General features: G+C 37.0%; 1 protein-coding gene across 1 annotated transcript in view; it reads left to right on the top strand.

Moving 5' to 3' along the window:
* Positions 1-23,030, top strand: part of ALMS1 (Alstrom syndrome protein 1) — a 217,901-nt gene that overhangs the window by 166,271 nt on the left and 28,600 nt on the right. The window contains exon 16 of the mRNA XM_011945507.1: positions 12,624-13,786. Within this exon, the coding sequence (XP_011800897.1) occupies positions 12,624-13,786 (1,163 nt within the window). The remainder of the gene's footprint in view (positions 1-12,623; positions 13,787-23,030) is intronic.

The raw sequence follows: 23,030 nt of genomic DNA, 5'->3' as shown, positions 1-23,030 counted from the left end.
TTTTACCGTGTTTGCCAGGATGGTCTCGATCTCCTGACCTCATGATCCGCCCGCCTCGGCCTCCCAGAGTGCTGAGATTACAGGCGTGAGCCACTGCGCCCGGCCCAAACTTTTAAAAAATTACAATAAAATCACATTTATTTACGTTTGTCCATGGGCCCCTTTTTCTGACATAAAAGCATGTAGAACACAAGACATTGCTACCTAGCTGTCAAGCCTTACCTCTTAGAGGAAGATGGAACAGCCTAGATAAGGAGAGAAAAGAGTCAAGGAACTATCTACCCATTCTGGATTTTGGAAATAGTCCGGATTCAACTGCTTACATCAAGAATATAGAAAATAAATGATTTTTTGACAATAGCCAAGACTACACAATGGGAAAAGGATAGTCTCTTCAACAAATGGTGTTGGGAAAACTGGATATCCACATTTAAAAGAATAAAAGTGAACCCTTTCTTTATACCATATACAAAAGTTAACTCAAAAAGGGTTGGTGACATACATGTAAGACCTTAAAACTCCCAGAGGAAACATAAGGGGAAACCTTCAGGACATTGAACTTGCCAATGATTTCTCAGATGTGACACCAAAAACACAGACAACAAAAGCAAAAATAGACCAATGAAACTACATCAAACTTGAAAACTTCTGCATGCCAAAGTAAACAAGAGTGTGAATAGGCATTCTACAGAATGGGAGAAAATATTTGCAAATCATAGATCTGATAAGGGATTAGTATTCAGAATATATAAAGAACTTACACAACTCAACAGCAAAAAAAACCCAAACAACTTATTTTTAAAAACACATAACTTATTTTAAAATGAGCAAAGGACTTGAATAGACAGTAGAAGATACACAAATGCCATACCAAACATATAAAAGATGCCCACTGTCTCTAATCATAAGAGAGATGCAAATCAAAACCACAGTGAGTTATCGCTCACTCCTGTTAGGATGACCACTATCAAAAAAACAGAAAATAGCAAATGTTCGTGAGGATGCAAGGAAATTCAAACCCATGTTCACTGTTGGTAGGAATGTAAAATGGTGTAGCTATTATGGAAAATAGTATGGAGGTTCCTCAGAATAATAAAAAAGAATTAGTATATGATCCAGCAATCCCACTGCCACTGCTGGGCATATAACCTAAAGAATTCAAAACAGGACTTCAAAAAGATACCTGTATACTCATGTTTATTGCAGCATTATTTATAATAAAAGGTGGAAGCAACCCACATGTCCATCAACGGATGAATGTATTAACAAAATGGGAATTATTTGTCAATAAAGAAAATACGTTACATACATACAGTAGTGTATTGTGTAGCCTTAAGAAAGAAGGAACTCCTATCACATAATACAAGGTAGGTGAACCTCAAGAACATTATACTAAGCAAAATAAATCAGTCACAAAAAGATAAATACTATATGGTTTATTGCAAATGTTGTGGGATTTAGGAGGATGAGAGAGACCTTGGGTTTAAATAGGAGAATCTTTTATTGAGTGCACTCAGGCCCAGCAGACTCACGTCCAAAGACAGGGCCCAGAACAAAGACGGCACTTGAGTTTTATACACACTTCACAAAAGGGGGTGGGCTAGCTTGAAGCAAGCTTACAGTGGCATGAAAGCAGGGATACAGAGGCAGGACAAAGACAGTTAATCAGATTTTAACAGGTTCAAAACTCAGGATTGCATATAAGTGTTGCTGTGCAACCTAGATGTCCATTATCTAGGTTTGCCTAGGCACGGGCTTATCCCATAACCTTCACTATGGTGCCCATGCAGCTGTAGTTCAGGCCTACTCAGGCTTCTCATGACCTTTACTGTACTTCTTAGATAAAACAGAATACTTGAAGTCACTAGTTACAGAGAACAGGAATCTATAAACTCATTCCATAAAACAAAGGAAAATTTGTTTTTTTCTTCTGTGTTGAGGGAGTGCTGCGAGAGTCTCCAGAGCACATTAGATAATATTATCAAGACTTTTCCTGGGTCTGGGCTGTGCCTGTTGCTGCCTCTGGGACAAGCCAGCCTAATGCAGGAAAACTTATTTCTCTTTCTTCTTAATTTTATTTTTTTTTAATTTCCTGCCTCAATATAAATATCTAAAGTAGTTGAAATTGTAGAAACAGAAAGTAGAACAGTGATTGCCAAGGCCTGTGAGAGGGTGGACAGAGAGGTCGTATTTAGTAGGTATAGAGTCTCAGTGTTACAAGATGAAAGATTGTTGCACAACAATGTGAGTATACTTATCACTACTGAACTGTACACTTAAAAATGGCTAAGATGGTTAATTTAATGTCATACTTTTTGTCACACACACAAAAACAATACATAAGATGTAGAAATAGAACATTGCAACTTTGCAGGGATTAGTGTGGGAGACACAGCTTGCAAAAGAAAGATGGAAATATAATCTGTAAAAGCATACTCTAGAAGATAAGAAATTTTTTTCTAAGTGTTTTACACTCTGAATAACTTTAGAAGACATGAAGTATATGAAATAAAAATTGATAGAATAGGAAATGAAAAGGGAGATTTAGGGGATAGGAGAACAAAATGAAATTTTTTTAAAAAAGTACCAATTAGAAGAAAGAGATGAAAACGATTAGAAAAAAAATGGTGGAATTTGAGGACTGACAGTGAAAATCCAACACAATGATATCTGTTGTTGCCTCTAAAGAAGTTATTAGAAAAATAAAGATATAAGGAAGAATGGAACTTACAATTGTATATATGTATGTATGTATTTTTAGACATGGAGTCTCATTCTGTTGCCCAGGCTAGAGTGCAGTGGTGTGATTGTAGCTAACTGTAGCCTCAAACTCCTGGGCTCAAGTGATCTCCCACCTCAGCCGTTAGAGTAGCTGGGACTGTAGGCACATGCTACCACACCTGGCTTGAACCTGCAATTTAAAAGGGTGTACCAAGTCCTAGGAAAATTTTGTATGTGTTCAATACTGAGATGTATGTTTGCAATAGTACTGAACTTTAAAGAAAAAGAATGAATCATACAGGCCTCCATACAGAAAAAACAAGAAGAAAAAGCTATAAGATGGGGGGACAGGCAGAGGATAGGGAGGTTAAAGGAGGTATAAATGAGCAAACTTTACCTTTAAAGTTGTAAAATCAAAAAATACATGTGTAAGTAAGTATAGTGTTGAAAATTATAGGCCAGACGTGGTGGCTCATGCCTGTAATTCTAGCACTTTGGGAGGCTGAGATGGGTGGATCACTTGAGGTCAGGAGTTTCAGACCAGCCTGACCAACATGGAGGAACCCTATCTCTATTAAAAATACAAAATTAGTCAGGCATGGTGGTGCATGCCTGTAATCCCAGCTACTCGGAAGGCTGAGGCAGGAGAAGCGCTTGAACCCGGCAGACAGAGGTTGTGGGGAGCTGAGATCATGCCATTGCACTCCAACCTGGGCAATGAGAGCGAAATTCCATCTCCAAAAAAAAAAAAAAAAAATTATAAAATTTACCCCTAAAAGAGTTAAAATTAAACTATAAAACATCCAAAATATTTAGAAAAACAGGAGTGGTAAGCATGGAGGTAAAGGGAGGGAGAAAGAAAACAGCAAATTTGTAACAAAAACAAAAAATTGCCATAAAATGAAAGACGGCAAAGCGTGCAAATCTATATATAAGTAAACTAAATTCACCTATATTAAAAAAAAACTTACTGGATTATATTAAAAAACAAACTCAGTTCCATGCTATATAACAAACATATCAAAAGTAAAATGACTGAGAAAGGTGGAAAGCAAAAAGAAAACTTAGATATGTATCAAAAAATTTGGGGACATTAATATAGATGAGGTTAAATTCACCAAAAGTTTTGCAGGAATTGAAGAGATATATTTTTATACTGATTTGCAATCCACAATGAGAATATTTTGCATAAATCTTTAAACATCAAATAACTTAGCATAAAAAATTCATAAAATGAAAATCAGGAGCTCAATCAATAAGGAAATTTATGTTGCCTTAGAAAAGAATGGAGGGCCGGGCACAGTGGCTCATGCCAGTAATCCCAACACTTTAGGAGGCTGAGGCAGGAGGATCAAGAGGTCAGGAGATCGAGACCATCCTGGCTAACATGGTGAAACCTCATCTCTACTAAAAATACAAAAAAATTAGCTGGGCATGGTGGCGGGCACCTGTAGTACCAGCTACTCAGGAGGCTGAGGCAGGAGAGTGGCGTGAACCTGGGAGGCAGAGCTTGCAGTGAGCCGAGATCGTGCCACGGCACTCCAGCCTGGGCGATAGAGCAAGACTCCATCTCAAAAAAAAAAAAGAAAAAGAATGAAGGTATGGAATTATATGAAAACAACTCTTAGCATAGATTGTGAGGCAAAAGGTGCTTAAGGCGGGGGGGATTGGAAGGTGAAATTTGCTTGTAGGGAGAAAAATATAAAACAGACAACCCTAGGAAAACTTCAAAGAGAAATGGACAAATACAAAATAATACTGGGGAGCTTGAACACACATAATTAGCTTATGACACCTCGGGGAGATGAAAATTTTTTTTTGTAAGTGAAGTTTAAAAACGCCTGGGAATAATACAAGTAATGAAGTTGATCTGGGGTGTATGTGGGTGTGTGCGTGTGTGTGCATGCGTGCATAAGCCTATATGGTTTATACTTTAAAAAAACCCTTTCCAAATGACCATAGAACATTTTTTCATACAGCTTTATTCAGATATAATTTACCCATTTAAAATATGTAATTCAGGCTGGGCACAGTGGCTCATGATTATAATCCCAGCACTTTGGGAGGTTGGAGTGGGTGGATCACTTGAGATCAGGAGTTCAAGACCAGCATGGTCAACATGGCGAAACCCTGTCTCTACTAAAAATACAAAATATAGCCGGGCATGATGGTACATGCCCGTAATCCCAGCTATTCAGGAGGCTGAGGCAGGAGAATCAATTGAACGTGGGAGGCAGAGGTGGCAGTGAGCCAAGATCATGCCACTGCACTTCAGCCCGGGCGACAGAGCAAGACTCTGTTGCAAAAAAAATAAAAATCAAATATGTAATTCAATTATTTTTACTGTATTCACAGATAAGTGCAATCAACCATCACCATAACCAATTTTAGAATATTTTCTTCACTTCAAAAAAGAAACCCTGAGACTTAAGCAAATACTGATCCACTTTTTGTCTCAGTAGATTTCCGTATTCTGGACTTTCATACAAGTGGGACCATTAAGTTGGGGATATACATGAAACTTAGGGCCTGCCCATAGTGAAAAATGTTAAAGGAAATTCCCATGTAAAGTAGGCCTTCAGTGGGCTACACTCTTACTATAAGAATTAAAGATAAACACGTCCGTGTAGAAGAGGACAGTAAGAAAACTTTGCCTGTTTCAACCTTGATGATGAGTTTGGGAAGAGAAGACAAAATTTATCCTAAGAATTTATAACCACAAACTAGTATTCACACAGGTTTACGGTCAGTAATTTTGTACTGGTATGATTTATTAGTGCAGTAAACTACATGTGTGTTCTGAAAAATCTCAAGCCCAGAATTTAATTAATAATGGCAATAGGTTGGTATTGCAAACTCACATGCCTGTCGGATGCAAATGCACATCTCTCTGAAGAAACTTCAACCCAGACCTCAAAATATTCCCTAAAATACCAAGCTCATAGTCAAGGCACTATTAGTAGAAACAGTATCAACAACAAGAAACAGAAATGAGACCCATAATGAAAATTTCTAGGATTCCTTGGCAAAATGCCTGTTTCTCAGACTGGGACAGGAAATACATTAGATGAGCCTGAACCCTTTTGTGGTGTCAGAAAGTAAAGAAAAACAAACAAAAAAAAATGTACAGGGATGGGGAATATGTCAATGGAACACAGGAACCAAGTAAAAAACTTCCCAGTGGTCAAAGCTGGGGCAATTTCTACAGTATAGCAGTAGTATTGGATCATAACCAAAGTATAAAATGAATACCTGTGAGTCCATTTTAATATAAGTAAATGATTTAATAAATAAATGGGGAAAAATGACAAGTCTCCTGTGCAGAATTCTAAATAATGTATGTAGACATTCCACCCTCCAGGAGGTGGAACATAACTCCCCACTCTTTAAAGAATGGGTTGCACATAGTAACTTCCTTCCAGAGTGTATTTTTATGGGAAGGGAGAAAAAGAATAACTGTATAGTGAAGAATTCTGGCAAACATTGACTCAGCCAGGTCATCAAGATCATCATCAACAGTGGTAAGTCATGTTGATAGTATGTACCCTTAATATGTAATGAGAAATACATTTTAACTTTGAAATCTTCTTCCCAAAAACCCATAACCCTAGTCTAATGAGAAAAACATGAGACAAACTCAAATGAAGGACATTTATACTTGACCACTACTTCTCAAAACTGTCAGAGTCATGAAAAACAAGGAATGCCTAAGAAATTCTCACAGACCTAAGAGAAGCCTAAGGAGACATGATAATTAAATGTAATGTGGTATCTTGGATGGGATCTTGGAACAGAAAAAGAACAGTATGTACAAAACAAGGCAACACAAATAAAGTATGGACTTTGATTAATAATGATGTAATTTTACTGATTGATTCATTAAATATATTGTATTAATGTAAGGCAGTAATAGGGGAAACTGGGTATGGAGTATAGGGAATCATCTGTACTGTTGTCACAGTTTTTCTGTAATCCAAATTATTCCAAAATTAAAAATTTATTTTAAAAAATTAATGCATTCTGACATTAAAACAGGTGGATAGATAGATGATAAATAAGAAATTTCATCTTTTTAAAGGAAACACTTTACTGCTTCTCTTTGGCATAACCAATTTGCTGGCATTGCTGCTTTTGCACTTTGGGGCTATTACTAACTACAATTAGGATTACTTGAACACAGGCACTGCAGTATCATGACAGTCACTCTGATAACCCAGACAGCTATGAAGTGCCTAAGGGGCAGGTAGTGTAAACATATGGACATGCTGGATAAAGGGAGGGTTCATATCCTAGGGTGGGATGGAGCAGGATGACAAGAGGTTTCATCATACTACTCACAACGATGTGCAATTTAAAACTTAGGAATTGTTTTTACATGGCTTGGCCTCCTATACTTCTGACCAACTAGCTCCAAATTGGGGTGGTGAGGGGAATCCCATGACCCCCTCCTCAGGTTTGGTAATTTGCTCGAATGGCTCAGAAAATGTAGGAAACATTTTCTTACATTTCCTGATTTTTTATAAAGTTATTTCAAAGGATATACATGAACAACCAAATGAAGAGATACATGGGCAAAGTATAGGGAAGGTGCACAGAGCTTCCATGTCCTCTGTGGGCCTGCCACCCTCCCAGCTTCTCCTGTGTTCACCAAATGTGAAACTCTTCAAACTCTGTCTGTTAGGGTTTTTATGGAGGTGCCATTACATAGGCAATATTGATTAAATCATTGGCCATTGGTGATTGGCTCAACCTGCAGTCCCTGTTCCCTCCCCAGAGATGGGGTGTTGGGGCTGGAAGTTCCAGCCATCTAAACATATGGTTGTTCCCTTGGTAAACAGGCCTCCCATCCTTAGGGGCGTTCCAAAATTCACCTCATTAACATAAACTCAAATGCGATCAAAAGTAACTTGTTTTGAATAACAGACCCTCCTTGAACCTTTATCACTCACTCCTGAACTGTTTCAACAGCCAGGTACGAAAACTAAATATATAATAAAAGATGCCCCTGTTGCTGTTATCACGTTTTCCTAAATGGAAATTAAAAGAGTTTTAGTAGTTCTGGCCAGGAGCTAGGGATAAGGCAAAAATATGTATTTATTATATCACAGTATTACACTTTACAGGGTATTAAAATGACCATAGTAAAAGAATGCTACTGGGACAAGAGACTGATACATCAGTGAAAATACTTAAATACAGTGGGCACTTACTCTATGATAAAGGTACCATTTCAGCTCCATTTGGAAAAAGATGGATTATTCAACACATAATGAGAAGACACTTTGCTAGCTATTTGCAGTATGGTGAGAATTTTTAGTAGTAGCCCTTCTTTACTCCCGTCACCAAAATCCAAATATAAAAGATCCAAGTATAAAAAAGAGAGATCATAAAAGTTCTGGTTATCTGACTTTTCTAATAAATTTGAGCAGAAGACTGTCAAGGTCTGACAAAATCTTGGAGTCATAAAGCCAAAGATTTGATAAATGTATATATTAAAATTAAAATGTCTTCATGTTAGAAAATATCATGATGAAAAATCAATTTATAAATGAAAAATGGGAAAACAATTTTAAAAAATTGAGAAACTGAGAAAAGGGTCTACTTTTCTTGCTATGCAAAGAGCTTTTTACAAATCAATGACAGCCTAAAAGGAAAACAAAGGACCTGAACAAAAAGTTTGTAGTAAAAGAAATGCAAATGGCCATTAAAGATATGAAGAAATACTTAACTATCTCAGTAAAGAATGTACTAAACCACAAATTTTGTTTTACCTGTCACAATAGCACAGATGAAAAGATTTGATTATCCCTAGTATTGTTGAGTACATGGGGAAACATTAATGTACTCTTGTAAGACTATTATTAGAAGTGCAAATTTGTTACAACATTTTTGAAAGTGTGGAGCAACTGGATGATATGTAACTAATGTTGAAATAAATATTCCCTTTTCACCCAGATTTCCATTTAAGGGAATTACAGATACACAGATAAAGTTGTACCCAGAAAAATAAAATAAAGTTACACATAAACACACAGACAAATGTTCACTGCAGCATGCTTTGGAAGAATAAACTACTGGAAACAACCTAAATATTTAGTTAAATTTTGGTAAAGTAAATCAGTTTAATATAAAATGTTTGTAGATGCACAAAATCTTGCTTTGAACAAGTAGTTTTACTCTACTTGGCAGGAATTTTTCTGTAAGAAAACTTGTTTAATATTGGTTATCACCAGAAAGTGGAACTAGGAGGTTCAGAGATAACAGGGAGACCTTTACTTTTCATATTAAATTTGTCTGCATTATTTGAATATTTTGCGTGTTTAATTTTTAAAAGTCTGCAGTTCTAGTATGAAAGAAATATTTAAAAATAAATGAAAAGCAGTAAATCATATTTTCAGTGTACTTTTATATATTCGGGGAGAATTTTGCAAATATTATCTATAAAATTAATTCAATTATCAGAAGTAAATAACTACCTCAACTTATTTGATGTTTACTCTTAACAAAGTGCCATGAGATGATGGTGATTATCTAATCCTGTTGTTCTATAAAGCCCTTTATACTTAAGGAATTCAGCTTGCTGCTGCTTCTTTTTCTTCTTTTTTTTTTTGTTTTTTTTTGAGATGAAGTCTCACTGTGTCGCCCAGGCTGGAGTGCAGTGGCACAATCTTGACTCACTGCAACCTCCACCTCCTGGGTTCAAGCAATTCTCCTGCCTCAGCCACCCCAGTAGCTGGGATTGCAGGTGTGCACCACCACACCTGGCTAATTTTTGTATTTTTAGTAGAGATGGGATTTCACCATGTTGGCCAAGCTGGTCTTGAACTCCTGACCTCAAGTAAACCACCCCCATTGGCCTTCCAAAGTGCTGGGATTACTGGTGTGAGCCACCGTGCCCAGGCTTCAGCTTGCTTATTTTCTACTATTCTCACTATATTTTACTTCAGTCCCAGGCTGGGAGGACTATGTTCATTGAAAAGACTGATATTAGGAAATAAACATTTTAGAGCAATGTTATCTATTTCCTTATTGTTTTACTTACTGCTTTAATGAATTCTAGATAGCCCTTCAAATTTTTGCTTTATGTATCCTGTTGCCAAGGTATCCTTCCTGAAATACAGCCGTAATTATGTTACTCCCCTGTTCAAAATGGTATAGCGGCTCTTCATTTCTTTTAAGAATAAAATTTAAAGTCCTTGGCCTAATGTTCCAGACCCTGTAGAATTTGGCCCCAAATAACCTTTGGTACCTTACTTGCCTCTGCTTTATAAATGGAATAAGCCATACATACTGAATATTGATACTCTCCCTTACTGCCTCAGTGCTTTCCTACTTTTATGCTTTTGCTCCTGCTATTTGATGAAACAGGGGAAAGGCCAGCATGGTTGAAGTCTGGTTATCAGGAAGAGTGGTACAAAATGGGGGAGAAAAGTTAGTATACTTGTACTTCTTGTTAAGGAGTTTGGGCTTTGTTCTCAGTGTAAGAGAAGGTCATTGAAAGTTGCTAAATAGAAAGTGACAAGTCCAGTTTACATTTTTAAAAGATTACTTTGGCCACTATTTGAAGAATAGATTGGAAAAGTACAAGAAGGGACAGGAGACCTATTAGAGACTTGTAGTATTGTGACAGGAAATAGAAATAGATGTGATTGTTTGGTGAAGGATTAATGACAGGAGCAGGAAGAGAAGGGAGTTGGAACTATCAAGAATAACTCCCAGATTCTGGCTTGGGCAGTAGGATGATGTGCCATTTACAGAGATGTGGAAGACCAGGGGAGGTACAATTGTCAAGGAGGCTAGAATAGAGCTCAGTTAGATGGCTGTGACATCCACGTGGATATATCATGTATATTAGTTGGAACTCAAGAGAAATCATAGCTTGAAATGTAAATTTGAAAACAGGTAACAGCATGAAAATGATACTAAAAGCCAGAAGGAGAGATGAGATTACCTAGAAAGAGAATATAGAATGAGAACATTTCCTGGAATTGGCCATACATTGAGGTCATTGATCATATTAGCAAGAGCAGTTTTAATCCAGGAGTATGGCTGTACTCTGCAGTAATTTGAAGAGTGAATTGGGGTAGGGAGAGAGGTAAAAGAGAGGAAAATAGGTTCCTCTTTAGAAGCTTGGCTATGAGGAGGAGCAGAGAAATGGGCCAGTACCTGTAGGAAGATGTGAGGATTTTCTAAACGTACATACTAAATGATTTTTTCAAGCCATTGGAAATGATTCAGTAGAGAGGGAGAACCTGAAAGACAGAAGAGAGATATGATAGGGAAAGGAAGCAAGGTCTGGAAGGGAAGATGAGTTGGGCTCCAGAGCAGCAGTGGAGGAACTTGCCTTTAAAAGAATGGGAAAGGTGGTGCTGTCTCTGTATCCAGAAGGGTTATGGGAGCAGGTGGATTGACATAGGTGGCAGCTGACTCAGGACATCCACAGAAAGTGATCCCTCAGCCCAGAATGTTCTTCTGCCTGTTTGTTTGTTTAGCTCTCATTTTTACTTCATATCTCATCCTCCTCAGAGAAATCTTCTCTAGCTACCATTTCCCGGTTAAATTTCTCTTACATCACCTTGTTTTTGTTCTTTGTAGCCACTAATTTAGAATTATATATTTGTTTGTATTTGTTCAGTGCAGAAACTACAATCTCAAGAACCTGTAGTATCTAAATGAAATCTCCCAATTTTTAAATGTTGCTAGAAAATTCTAAAATTGTGTAGTCTACATACTTTAGGTATAAATGCAGGCCCAAATGCAGGCCCTGTGTGTCCCACTCTACTCAGGGAAAATCCGTAGGGATTCCTAGAGTATTTCATGAAAACTCTGCTTGCCAGTAATCTATAGTGTGGGTGAAAAGGATCCCATCATTGCATGTGTGTATCTTTGTTTCTGCCCATGATGTAGAACTCTAAAACAGTGTTTTGATGTCATAGTGGAGATTAGAATTAGGGCTTATGATTGTGTCTTAGCTCTTTCCTGCCACTGTAACAAAATTCTACAGATCTAAGATCAAGGCACCAGCAGATTGGGTGTCTGGTGAGAGCCCAAAATGGTGTCTTGTTGCTTTGTCCTCACATGGTGGAAGGCAGGGAAAGGCCAAACAGGATCCTTCAGGCCCTTTTATAAGGACACTAATCCCATTCATGAAGGTGGAGCCTTCATGACCTAATCACCTCCTACCTAATACTATTGTATTGGGGATTATGTTTCAACATGAATTTTAGAGGAACACAAACATTCAAACCATAGATAATTGTAAGATATTACATCTAAAAATGCCCTTTTTTTGTATAAAGTGGTGGTTGTCAAAAAGTGAAGATGGAAAGTGGTAAATTTTATGTGTTTTTTACCACAATAAAAAAAATTTTGGAAAAAAGTCAAGATGGTCCACAGAAAAGGAATTTCAAAAGGCTGTAAAACATGTAAAAAGGGTTTTTTAAAAAAATTATCCATTTAATTACTGATTATGAAAATGAAGTGTCAGGTTTCTTAGCTGAATATGGGGTTACCAATATCTATCTCTCAGGTTTAATAGGAGGATTAATTAAAAAAACAGATATAGAGCATATATCATAACACCCTACACAGAACAGGTGGTAAATACATATAGCAGTTGCTTTTATGATCTGGAGAACTGAAGTACCTTCCTCAAGGTCCCATAGCCGGTCAGTGGCAGAGCCCAGGCCAAAATTCATGTCTCTTAAACTTTTACTGTACCAGCAAGGCTACTAAGAACAAGGCATGAGTCTTTTGTGCAGGCATTGAATTTTCTGATACCTTATATAAACTGTTCTTTCCTTTAGTCTTGGTTATATATCTAAAGAATTGTGAATAGTATTTCTAAACAGAATGCTAATATTTTTAAGTTCTTTCAAAATCTTTTTTTTTCTCTTTTTCAGAGTCTGAGTGTCATTCAGAATTTGAAAACACTACCCATTCTGTCTTCAGGTCGGCGAAGTTTTATATTCATCATCCCGTACACCTACCAAGTGATCAAGATATTTGCCATGAATCTTTGGGAAGGAGTGTTTTCATGAGACATTCTTGGAAAGATTTCTTTCAGCATCATCCAGACAAACATAGAGAACACATTTGTCTTCCTCTTCCTTATCAAAACATGGACAAGACTAAGACAGATTATACCAGAATAAAGAGCCTCAGCATCAATGTGAATTTGGGAAACAAAGAGGTGATGGATACTACTAAAAGTCAAGCTAGAGATTATCCAAAATATAGTGGGCAAATTACTGATCCAAAAAGGGATCAGAAGGTCACCCCAGAGCAAACAACTCAACACACTGTGAGTTTGAATGAACTGTGGAACAAGTATCGGGAGCGACAGAGGCAACAGAGACAACCTGAGTTGGGTGACAGGAAAGAACTATCCTTGGTGGACCGACTTGATCGTTTGGCTAAAATTCTTCAGAATCCAATCACACATTCTCTCCAGGTCTCAGAAAGTACACATGATGATAGCAGAGGGGAACGAGATGTGAAGGAACGGAGAGGTAGACAACAGCAGAGAAATAAGCTTCAGAAAAAGAAGCGGTTTAAAAGCCTAGAGAAAAGCCATAAAAACACAGGAGAGCTTAAAAAAACCAAGGTGCTTTCTCATCATCGAGCTGGGAGGTCTAATCAAATTAAAATTGAACAGATTAAATTTGATAAATATATTCTGAGTAAACAGCCAGGTTTTAATTATATAAGCAACACTTCTTCGGATTGTCGGCCCTCAGAGGAGAGTGAGCTGCTCACAGATACTACCACCAACATCCTTTCCAGCACCACTTCTACTGTCGAATCAGATATATTGACCCAAACAGATAGAGAAGTGGCTCTGCACGAAAGGAGTAGCTCTGTTTCCACTATTGACACTGCCCGGTTGATTCAAGCTTTTGGCCATGAAAGAGTATGCTTGTCACCCAGACGAATTAAATTATATAGCAGCATCACCAACCAACAGAGGAGATACCTTGAGAAGCGGAGCAAACACAGCAAGAAAGTATTGAATACAGGTCATCCCCTAGTGACTTCTGAGCACACCAGAAGGAGACGCATCCAGGTACATGGCTACAAATTCCATCTGGCAATGTGACTGCCCTCTTCATGGACTTTTTAGTTAAGCTTTGCACACAGGTGAAAAAAGCCATTTGCCCTTTCCTCTCTATACCATTTCTTACAACTGGAAAAGAGTGAGAAAGTGTAGTACAGTGCTATTGTGAGTTGTCATTATTTTCATCAACATTCATTGACGTATTCCCTTTTGAATGAAGGGCTTTGCTGCTAGATCCTTCAGAATCTGTAAAGTTTACCCCTGAAATGGGGGAGCTTTGAGGTTAGAATGATCTCTACCCTGAACAATATTGCTGGGTTTATGTTTATTTGGGTTTTGTTTTTTTTTTTAATTCATTCCTCTCTGTCTTTCAAGAAATATATTTGAGGTTCTTTTAAACACACACAGACAAACACGTAAATAATACAGGTTTGTTTTTTTGTTTTTGTTTTTTTTTGTAATCGAAGAATTGAGTTGATTTAAAAAATTGAAGCTGGGTTGAGCTACAATATGATTTTTAAAAAATGAGTAAATAAGGAAATGTGAATAATGGAAAGACAGATCAAAGCCAGAAGGAAGATAAATAAGCCATGTGGATGTGGTCGCTAGAAAAGAGCTACAAATTTGGCTTTATGTTTTCTAGCACTTAGTGTTGCTAGAATTTTGTGATCAGTTACATTCATTTTTTAATATAAAAAGAGAGCAAAATTTTTAGAAATATCAGATATTTCTGATACAGAGACCTAAGATAAATTTATCTTATCTGTCTTCTTAAAGAAGGCACCACAGTGCGATAAAGAGTATCCTCCTATAAGGCCATTATTGCATTCCTTAGTTTAGGGTGTTAATAAGGGAGATCTCAAGGGGTCAATAAATGTAGGCCATTGCTTTAACCCAAGAGGAAAATTTCAAGTATCAATAGATGTGCTCTCCAAAGAAGGATGCTTGCAAAACAGTTCAGTGGAGTATGGAATAAAAATATTTGAATTTATATTCATTTTTCTCAACTTTTTAAACTTTATATTTTTGTGTATATTTTATGAGCACAGTAGTGACATAACATATAAATAAATACCTATTTTGGCAATTTGTGCTAAGAAAACATTTTGTCAGTAGGATTACATGATCAAAAGAAATTGGAGACCACTGGTCTAGAGGAAGGGAGGCATGAGATGTTCAGACAATTTATTATAAATATTATTTCTCATCATTGAGCTTTTGGTAGTGTTAACATATATAAACAGTAGAATATGCTTTTTTTAAAGTAAGTGAAGAATTGGGAATGACACAGAGTAAGGCTTTTGTTCCATAGGGGAGACAGAGAAATGGATCCAGGAGAGGGTTTGTGCGTGTGTAGTAAAATACACATGACATAAAGTTTACAGTTTTGATCATTTTCAAGTATACAATTCTGTGGCATTGAGTATATTCACAGTATTTTACAACCATCACCACTATCTATTTCCAGAAATTTTTTATTAACCCAGTGGAAACCCTGTACCCATTAAGCAGTGACTCTCTGTTCCCTCTTCTTACCAGCCCCTGCCAACCAGTAATCTATTTTCTGTGTCTGAGGATTTTCCTATTCTGGTTGTTTCATATAAATAGAATCATATAATATATGACTTTGGTATCAGATTTCTCTGTCTTAGACTTAATGTTTTGAGTATTCATCCATGGCATAACATGTATCAATACTTCGTTGCTTTTTATAGCTGAGTATTACTCCATTGCATGTATATACCACACTTTGTTTATCCATTCATTCATTGATTTGGGTTGTTTCCACTTTTTGGTTATTGTGAATAGAACTGATATAGAGCATTTGTGTACACCTGTCTGCAGTTCTTTTGGGTATATATGTAGGAATGGAAATGCTGGGCCATATGGTAATTCTGTGATTAGCTTATTGAGGAACTGCCAGACTATTTCATAGTACCTGCACCATTTTGCATTCCCGTCAGCAGTGTATAAGGATTCCTCCAACCCTCCTACTTTTTTCTGCAGTTACTGCTTTAGTTTATATTCGCACCAGCAGTTCACAAGGGTTTCAATTTTATTGCATCCTTGCCAACACTTATTTTCTATTTTTTAATATATAAGCTAGCCATCCTATTGGGTGTGAGTTAGTATCATTGTGGTTTTGATTTGCGTTTCCCTAGTGGTTATTCATGTTGCACATCTTTTTATGTGCTTATTTAACCATTTGTATATCTTCTTTTGAAAAATGTCTTTTCAAGTCATTTGGCCATTTTAAATCTGGCTGTTTGATTTTTTGATTTTTGAGTTGTAGGGATTTTCTGTATATTCTGGATATTGATCTCTTATTAGATACATGATCTGCAAATATTTTCTCCCATTTTGTAGGTTGCCTCTTTTACAACAGTCATTCTGCTAACCATGTCTTCTGACATACGGAAGTTTTAAATTTTGTTGTAGTCCAATGTAGCTATTTTTTTTTGTTTGTTTCTTGTGCTTTTGGTGTCATGTCTTAGAAATATTTGCCAAATCCAGTGTCATGAAAGTTTTCTTCTTAAGAGTTTAATAATTTTAGCTTTTACTTTTAGGTCTTTGATCCATTTTGAGTTAATTTTTGTGTATGGTGTAAGATAAGGGTCCACCTTCATTCTTTTGCATGTGAATATCCCATTTTCTCAACACCATTTGTTGAAAAGACTTTGTTTTTTCCCCAGTGAATGTTCTTGGCACTCTTGCCAAAAATCGTTTAGCCGTATATGTGAGGGTTTTTATCTGTGCTCTCTATTATGTTAGTCTATATGTCTCTCTTTATGCCAATACTGCGCTGTTTTGATTTACTGTATCTTTATAACGAGTTTTGAAAGCAGGTAGTGTGAAACCTGTAACTTAGTTCTTTTTTCAAAATCATTTTGGCTCTTCAGTGTCCCTTGAGATTTCATGAATTTTTAGTAAATATTTTATTGTTTTTAATACTATCATATGTGCAGTCCTCTTTCTTAATTTCATGTTTGGATTATTCATTGCTAATGTATAGGTACATAAATAATTTTTACATACTTGTATCTTGCAGCTTTGCTGAATTTATTAACTCTATTTTCTTGTGGATTTTTAAGGATCTCTAGGATTTCATGTTGAGGAAATTCCCTTCTTTTTGTATTTTGATGAGTATTTTTGTCATGAAAGCATTTTGGTATTTGCCAAATTCTTCAACATCTGTTGAGATTACTGTTTTTTTTTCTTTTTCCTTCTTTTTTTTTTTTTTTGAGACAGAGTTTTGCTCTTATTGCCCAGGCTGGAGTGCAATGGCATGATCTCAACTCACTGCAACCTCTGCCTCCTGGGTTCAACCGATTCTCCTGCTTCAGCCTCCCGAGTAGCTGGGATTATAGGCGCCTGCCACCACACCCAGCTATTTTTTGGATTTTTAGTAGAGACAGGGTTTTACCATGTTGGCCAGGCTGGTCTCGAACTCCTGACCTCAGGTGATCCACCCCTCTCGGTCTCCCAAAGTGCTGGGATTACAGGAGTGAGCCATCGTGCCTGGCCTGTTTTTTTCTTTTAATCTGTTAATATGGTGTATATTTATTGATAATCATATTTTGAACCAACTTTATATTCCTGAGATAAATACCACTTGATCATAAAATTCTGTTCATATGCTGCAGGATTGTTTATTAGAATTTGAAGAGGACTTTTTACATCTGTATTCACAAGGAATATTGGTCTATAGTTTTTTTGTGATGTCTTTACTGCCTTTAGTATCAGGGTACTACTGGTCTTGTAGAACGAGGAAGTTTTCCCACCCCTTATTTTTGGATAATGAGTTTGAGAAGGATTAATGTTAATGATTGATGTTAATTCTTTATTTATTTATTTATTTATTTATTTATTTTTGAGATGGAGTCTCGCTCTGTCGCCCAGGCTGGAGTAATTCTTTAAATGTTTGGTAGAATTCACCAGTAAAGCCATCTGATCGTGTGTTTTTCTTTGGGGAAATTTTTTTTTCATTACTGATTCAATGTCTTCTTATAAGTCTAGATTTTGTTTCTTCTTGAGTCAGTTTCTGTAGTTCATGTTATCTCCATTGAATCTACATTATTACTTCTGCTTGCTTTGGAGTTTTTTTTTTTTTTTTTTTCCTCATTTCTTATGATTCAAAGTTAGGTTATTCATTTGGGATTATTCTTTAATGTAGGCATTTGTAGCTATAAATGTCTCTTTGAGCCTTGCTTTTGTAGATAAGCTCTGCCTTCATTGCATGCCGTTAAGTTTTGGCATGTTTTGTCTTCTTTTTCATTCAAAGTGTTTGCTGGTTTCTTTTTTGACCATTGGGTGTTTAGGACAGTGTTGTTTATTTTCTACCTGTGAATTCCCCACCTTTCCTTGTTATTGATTTCTGGTGTTACTCCATTGTGACCAGAGAATATACTTTGTATTATTTCAATCCTTCATTTATGACCTCGCATATGATCTGTCCTTGAGAATTTTATGTGCATTTAAGAAGAATGTGTATTCTGTTACTGTTTGGAGTGTTCTCTGTTGTTTTAGGTCTAGCTGGTTTTGTTGTTCAAGTCCTCCATTTCCTTATCAGTCTTTTGTCCAGTTTTTCTATGGCTATCAGAAGTGGAGTATTGAAGTCTCCAGCTGTTACTGTGGAACTATCTATTTCTCCATTGAAATCTGTCATTTTTTTGCTTCATACATTTTAGGGCTCTGTTGTCAGATGTGTATATGTTCATAATTGTTATATCCTCTTCATGGATTAATCCTTTTATCAGTACAAAATCCTATTTTTGTCTCTTGTAACAATTTTTAATGTAAAGTCTGTTTTGTCTTATATTAGGGTAACTACCCTAGCTTTCTTTTGGGTAACTATTTGCGTAGAATACCATTTTTATCCTTTTAATTTCTAACTCTTTGTGTCTTTGGATGTAAAGCCAGTCTCTTTTAGATATAACATAGATCATCATTTTTTATAATCTGTTCTGCCCTCTCTGCCTTTTAATTGGCGAGTATAATCCATTTACATTTAATTTTATAAGAAAGGACTTACTTTTCCCATGTTGTTGTTTGTTTTCTTTATGTCATATCTTTTTTGTTTTTCATTTCTGCTGCCTTCTTTGTATCTAACTGATTTTTTGTAGTGTACCAGTTTTATTCCCTTTTCATTTCTTTTTTTTTTTTTTTTAACAATTCATAGTTATTTTCTTACTGGTTACATTTAATTACAATTAATACCTTAAACATATAATAACCTAATATGAAATAAAACCAACTTAGCTTCAATAATATACAAACACTGTTGTTAATACATCTCTATTCTTCCCCTTAACTTTAATAATATACAAAAACTGTGGGTAGACATCTCCATCCCTTCCTCTTTAATTGTTATAGTCACAGATTCCATCTTCATTTTGTCCCCACAAAAATAGATTTATAATTATTTTATGCATTCGTTTTTTAAATCAGATAAGGAAAAAAGGAAGAGTTACAAACCAGAAGTATAATAGAGACTTTATTTTTACCTGTGTACTTGCCTTACGCTTATTTCTTATGCCTTATTTCCATGTGTATGCCTTAAGCCTTATTTCTATGTATAACTTCAAGGTATTGTCAAGTGTCCTTTCATTTCACCTTGGAGTGGACTCTATCATTCCTTATAGGGAAGGTCTACTGGTAACAAATTTACTTTTGTTTATCTGGGAATGTCTTTAATTTCTCCTCTATTTTTATTTTTATTTTATTTTATTTTTTTTTGAGACAGAGTCTCGCTGTTGTCGGCCTGGGATGGAGTGCAATGGTACAATCTCAGCTCACTGCACCCTCCACCTCCTGGGTTCCAGCAGTTCTCCTGCCTCAGCCTCCCAAGTAGCTGAGATTACAGGTGCCCACCACCATGCCTGGGTAATTTTTATGTTTTTAGTAGAGACAGGGTTTCACCATGTTGGCCAGGCTGGTCTTGAACTCCTGACCTCAGGTGACCCATCTGCCTTGACTTCCCAAAGTGCTGGGATTACAGGCGTGAGCCACTGTACTGGGCCTTTTTTTTTTTTTTTCTTTTTAAGACAGAGTCTCACTCTGTCGCCCAGGCTGGAGTACAGTGGCACAGTCTTGGCTCGCTGCAACCTCCACCTCCCGGGTTCAAGTGATTATTCTGCCTCAGCCTCCTGAGTAGCTGGGATTACAGGTGCCCACCACCACACCTAGCTAATTTTTGTATTTTAGTAGAGACGTGGTTTCACCATGTTGGCCAGGCTGGTCTTGAACTCCTGACCTCAGGTGATCCACCCACCTCGGCCTCCCAAAGTCTCCTTTATTCTTAAAGTTTTGCTGGAGGTAGATTTCTTGTCTTACACTTTTTATCTTTCATCATTTCAAATATGTCGTTTCACTGCCTATTGGCCTCCATGGTTTCTGGTAAGAAATTAGCAATTAATCTTACCAAGGATCCCTTCTGTGCTCGCCCGTACTCTTACTGCTTTCACGATTCTCTGTCTGGCTTTGAAATTTTGATTATAACATAGCTCAGTGTGGCTGTCTTTCAGTTTATCCTACTAAGAGTTCATTGAGCTACTTAGACATTTAGATTCATGTTTTCCCCTTATCAAGTTGGAGGAGTTTCCAACCATTATTTCTCCAAATATTCCTTCTGCCCCTTTCTTTCTCTCCTCTTTTGGGATTCCTAATGTGCATATCTTGCTAAGTTTGATGGTGTTCTACAAGTCTCTTAAGCTCTGTTCATTTTTCTTCATTCTGTTTTCTTTCATTTTCTTTCTATTTTTTTAGAGTAGATTTTGCCTATCTCCCAGACTAGAGTACAGTGATGTAATCATAGCTCACTGCAGCCTTGAACTGTGGGCTCAAGAAATCTTTCTGCCTCAGCTTCCTGAGTAGCTGGGACTACAAGGCATGCACCACCACACTTACCTCATTCTGTTTTCTCTTGTCCCTCAGAGTATGTAATTTCATTTCACCTATCTTCAAGTTCACTGATCTTTCATCTATGTGATCAAATCTGGTATTGAACTGCTCTAGTGAATTTTTCATTTTAGCTCTTGTACTTTTCAGCTTCATATTTTCTATTCGATTCCTCTTTGTCTTCATTGATATTCTCTTTGTTGAGACATTGTTCTCTTCATTTCCTTTAGTTTTTTATCCATGATTTCCTTTAGCTCTTTGAGCACATTTAAAACAGTTGATTTAAAGCTTTTGCCTAGTAAGTCTACTGCGTGTTCTTCCTAAGGGACAATTTCTATTTATTTCTCTCCTCTAACCCATGAATGGACCATACTTTCTTGTTTCTTTTCATGCCTCATAATGTTTTGTTAAAATTTTGACATTTTGAATATGATGTGATAACTCTGGACATCAGATTTTCCTCCCCTTCTCTAGGTTTTGTAGTTACTGCTTGTTGTAAGTTAAAGTTGTTGGTTTATTTAGTGACTTTTCTAAATTATGTTTGTAACGACTATACTCTTGATTGGTGTGTGATATTTCTGTTCCTTTAGTTCAGTAGCTAGCTACTTGTTTGATAGAGATTTTCTTAAATTCCTGGGGCCAAAAAAAGCAAAAGAAAAAAGAAAATTCCCCAAGTCTTTGCAGATTTTCTGCATTTGGACACTCCTTCAGTGCTTAGCCAGGCCATTCACAACTCTGCCTTAGCCTTGCTTCCTACTTGTACTGAGCCTAAAGGTCAACCAGTGGTGGAAGCGTCTGGTCTTCTCAGGTCTTTTCTGAACATGCATCTTGCTCTTTCTAGTTTCCCTGGTGTACATGGGAAATTTTCCAATTCTTTATGCCCCAAAGATTCTCAGTGTTTCTTCCCTGCATTTAGTATGTCTGTTGTTTCCCTCAAACTGTTAATTTTTGCTCCAGGCAGTAGTGCCTTGTTCATTTGGTTTTCAATATTTTCAAGGAAGATTCTTCCTCTATAAAACTACTTTTTCACTCTAAGTGAGTTATGTTAGGTGAAACTAAGGCAGGTCCCTTCTGTCAGTCCACAGTGAATACTCAGACATGTAAAAACAAACACAATTCTTTGGGAACAAGGTACTACTCCGTGCTCTCTTTGGGAGAAGGTACCTACAGCAGGACCAAGGGCTGCCATCTTTAAGACCACCATGCTGGGTAAGGCGATAGCAGAAGGCTAAGTGAAAATGCTACAAAATTCTTCCTTGTGCTGATGGCCTTTCTCCTGGTTTAGCAAACACTTGGTTACTATAAACCTTTGACTATATTCCAAAGTTCAGATGAGGTTGGTTTTGACAGTTTTCCATATTTTCTGATGTTTCTAGAGAAGGCACTGGCTCCCTTGGAGGTCTCTACTCCACCATTTTTGCTTGTCGTTCCCAAGTAGAGTTGCGTGTTCCTCTGACCATCAAAATAACTAGAGTGACATCAATATAAGGATATGTGATAGGCGTTTTTTTTTTTTTTTGAGACGTAGTCTCTATTGCCCGGGCTGGAGTGCAGTGGCACAATCTCAGCTCACTGCAACCTTTGCCTCCTGGGTTCAAGCGATTCTTCAAGCGATTCTTCTGCATCAGCCTCCTGAGTAGCTGGGACTGCAGGCATGCACCACCGCACTTGGCTAATTTTTTGTATTTTAGTAGAGACAGGGTTTCACCATGTTTGTGAGGATGGTCTTGATCTCCTGACCTCGTGATCTGTCCGCCTTGACCTCCCCAAATGCTGGATTACAGGTATGAGCCACTGTGCCCGGCCTGTGTTCCATTTTTAATATCTTTGCCTTTGATTTTACTTAATCCGGTACAGTTTATTTTTAATTTTGCATTTGCACTATTGCTCTTTGCCCATCCTTTTAGACTTTTTGAGTCACTTTACTCAGGTGTTAGTAACACCTGAATTTAACATTTTTCCCACCCAATCTGAAAGTCTTTCTTTTAACAAATTTATTCCATTTCAGTTTATTGTTGTAAATATGTTTGGTTTAAATTTTATTATTTTGGCTTTTGTTTTTCATTCTGATATGTTCAACTAAATTTCATTTCAAAGCAAGGAGGGGGTGAATTTCTTGTGTGTGGTAAGAAACACATACCAAAAAATTCCCTTCTTAACTATTCTTTTTTTTTTTTTTTTTTTTGAGACGGAGTCTTGCTCTGTCGCCCGGGCTGGAGTGCAGGGGTGCAATCTCACCTCACTGCAACCTTCGCCTCCCAGGTTCAACCGATTCTCCTGCTTCAGCCTCCCGAGTAGCTGGGATTATAGGCGCCTGCCACCACACCCAGCTATTTTTTGGATTTTTAGTAGAGAC

Source organism: Colobus angolensis, unplaced genomic scaffold, assembly GCF_000951035.1.
Source record: "Colobus angolensis palliatus isolate OR3802 unplaced genomic scaffold, Cang.pa_1.0 Scaffold24, whole genome shotgun sequence".
Lineage (NCBI taxonomy): Eukaryota > Metazoa > Chordata > Mammalia > Primates > Cercopithecidae > Colobus > Colobus angolensis.
This window is presented reverse-complemented; position numbering and strand designations above follow the sequence as displayed.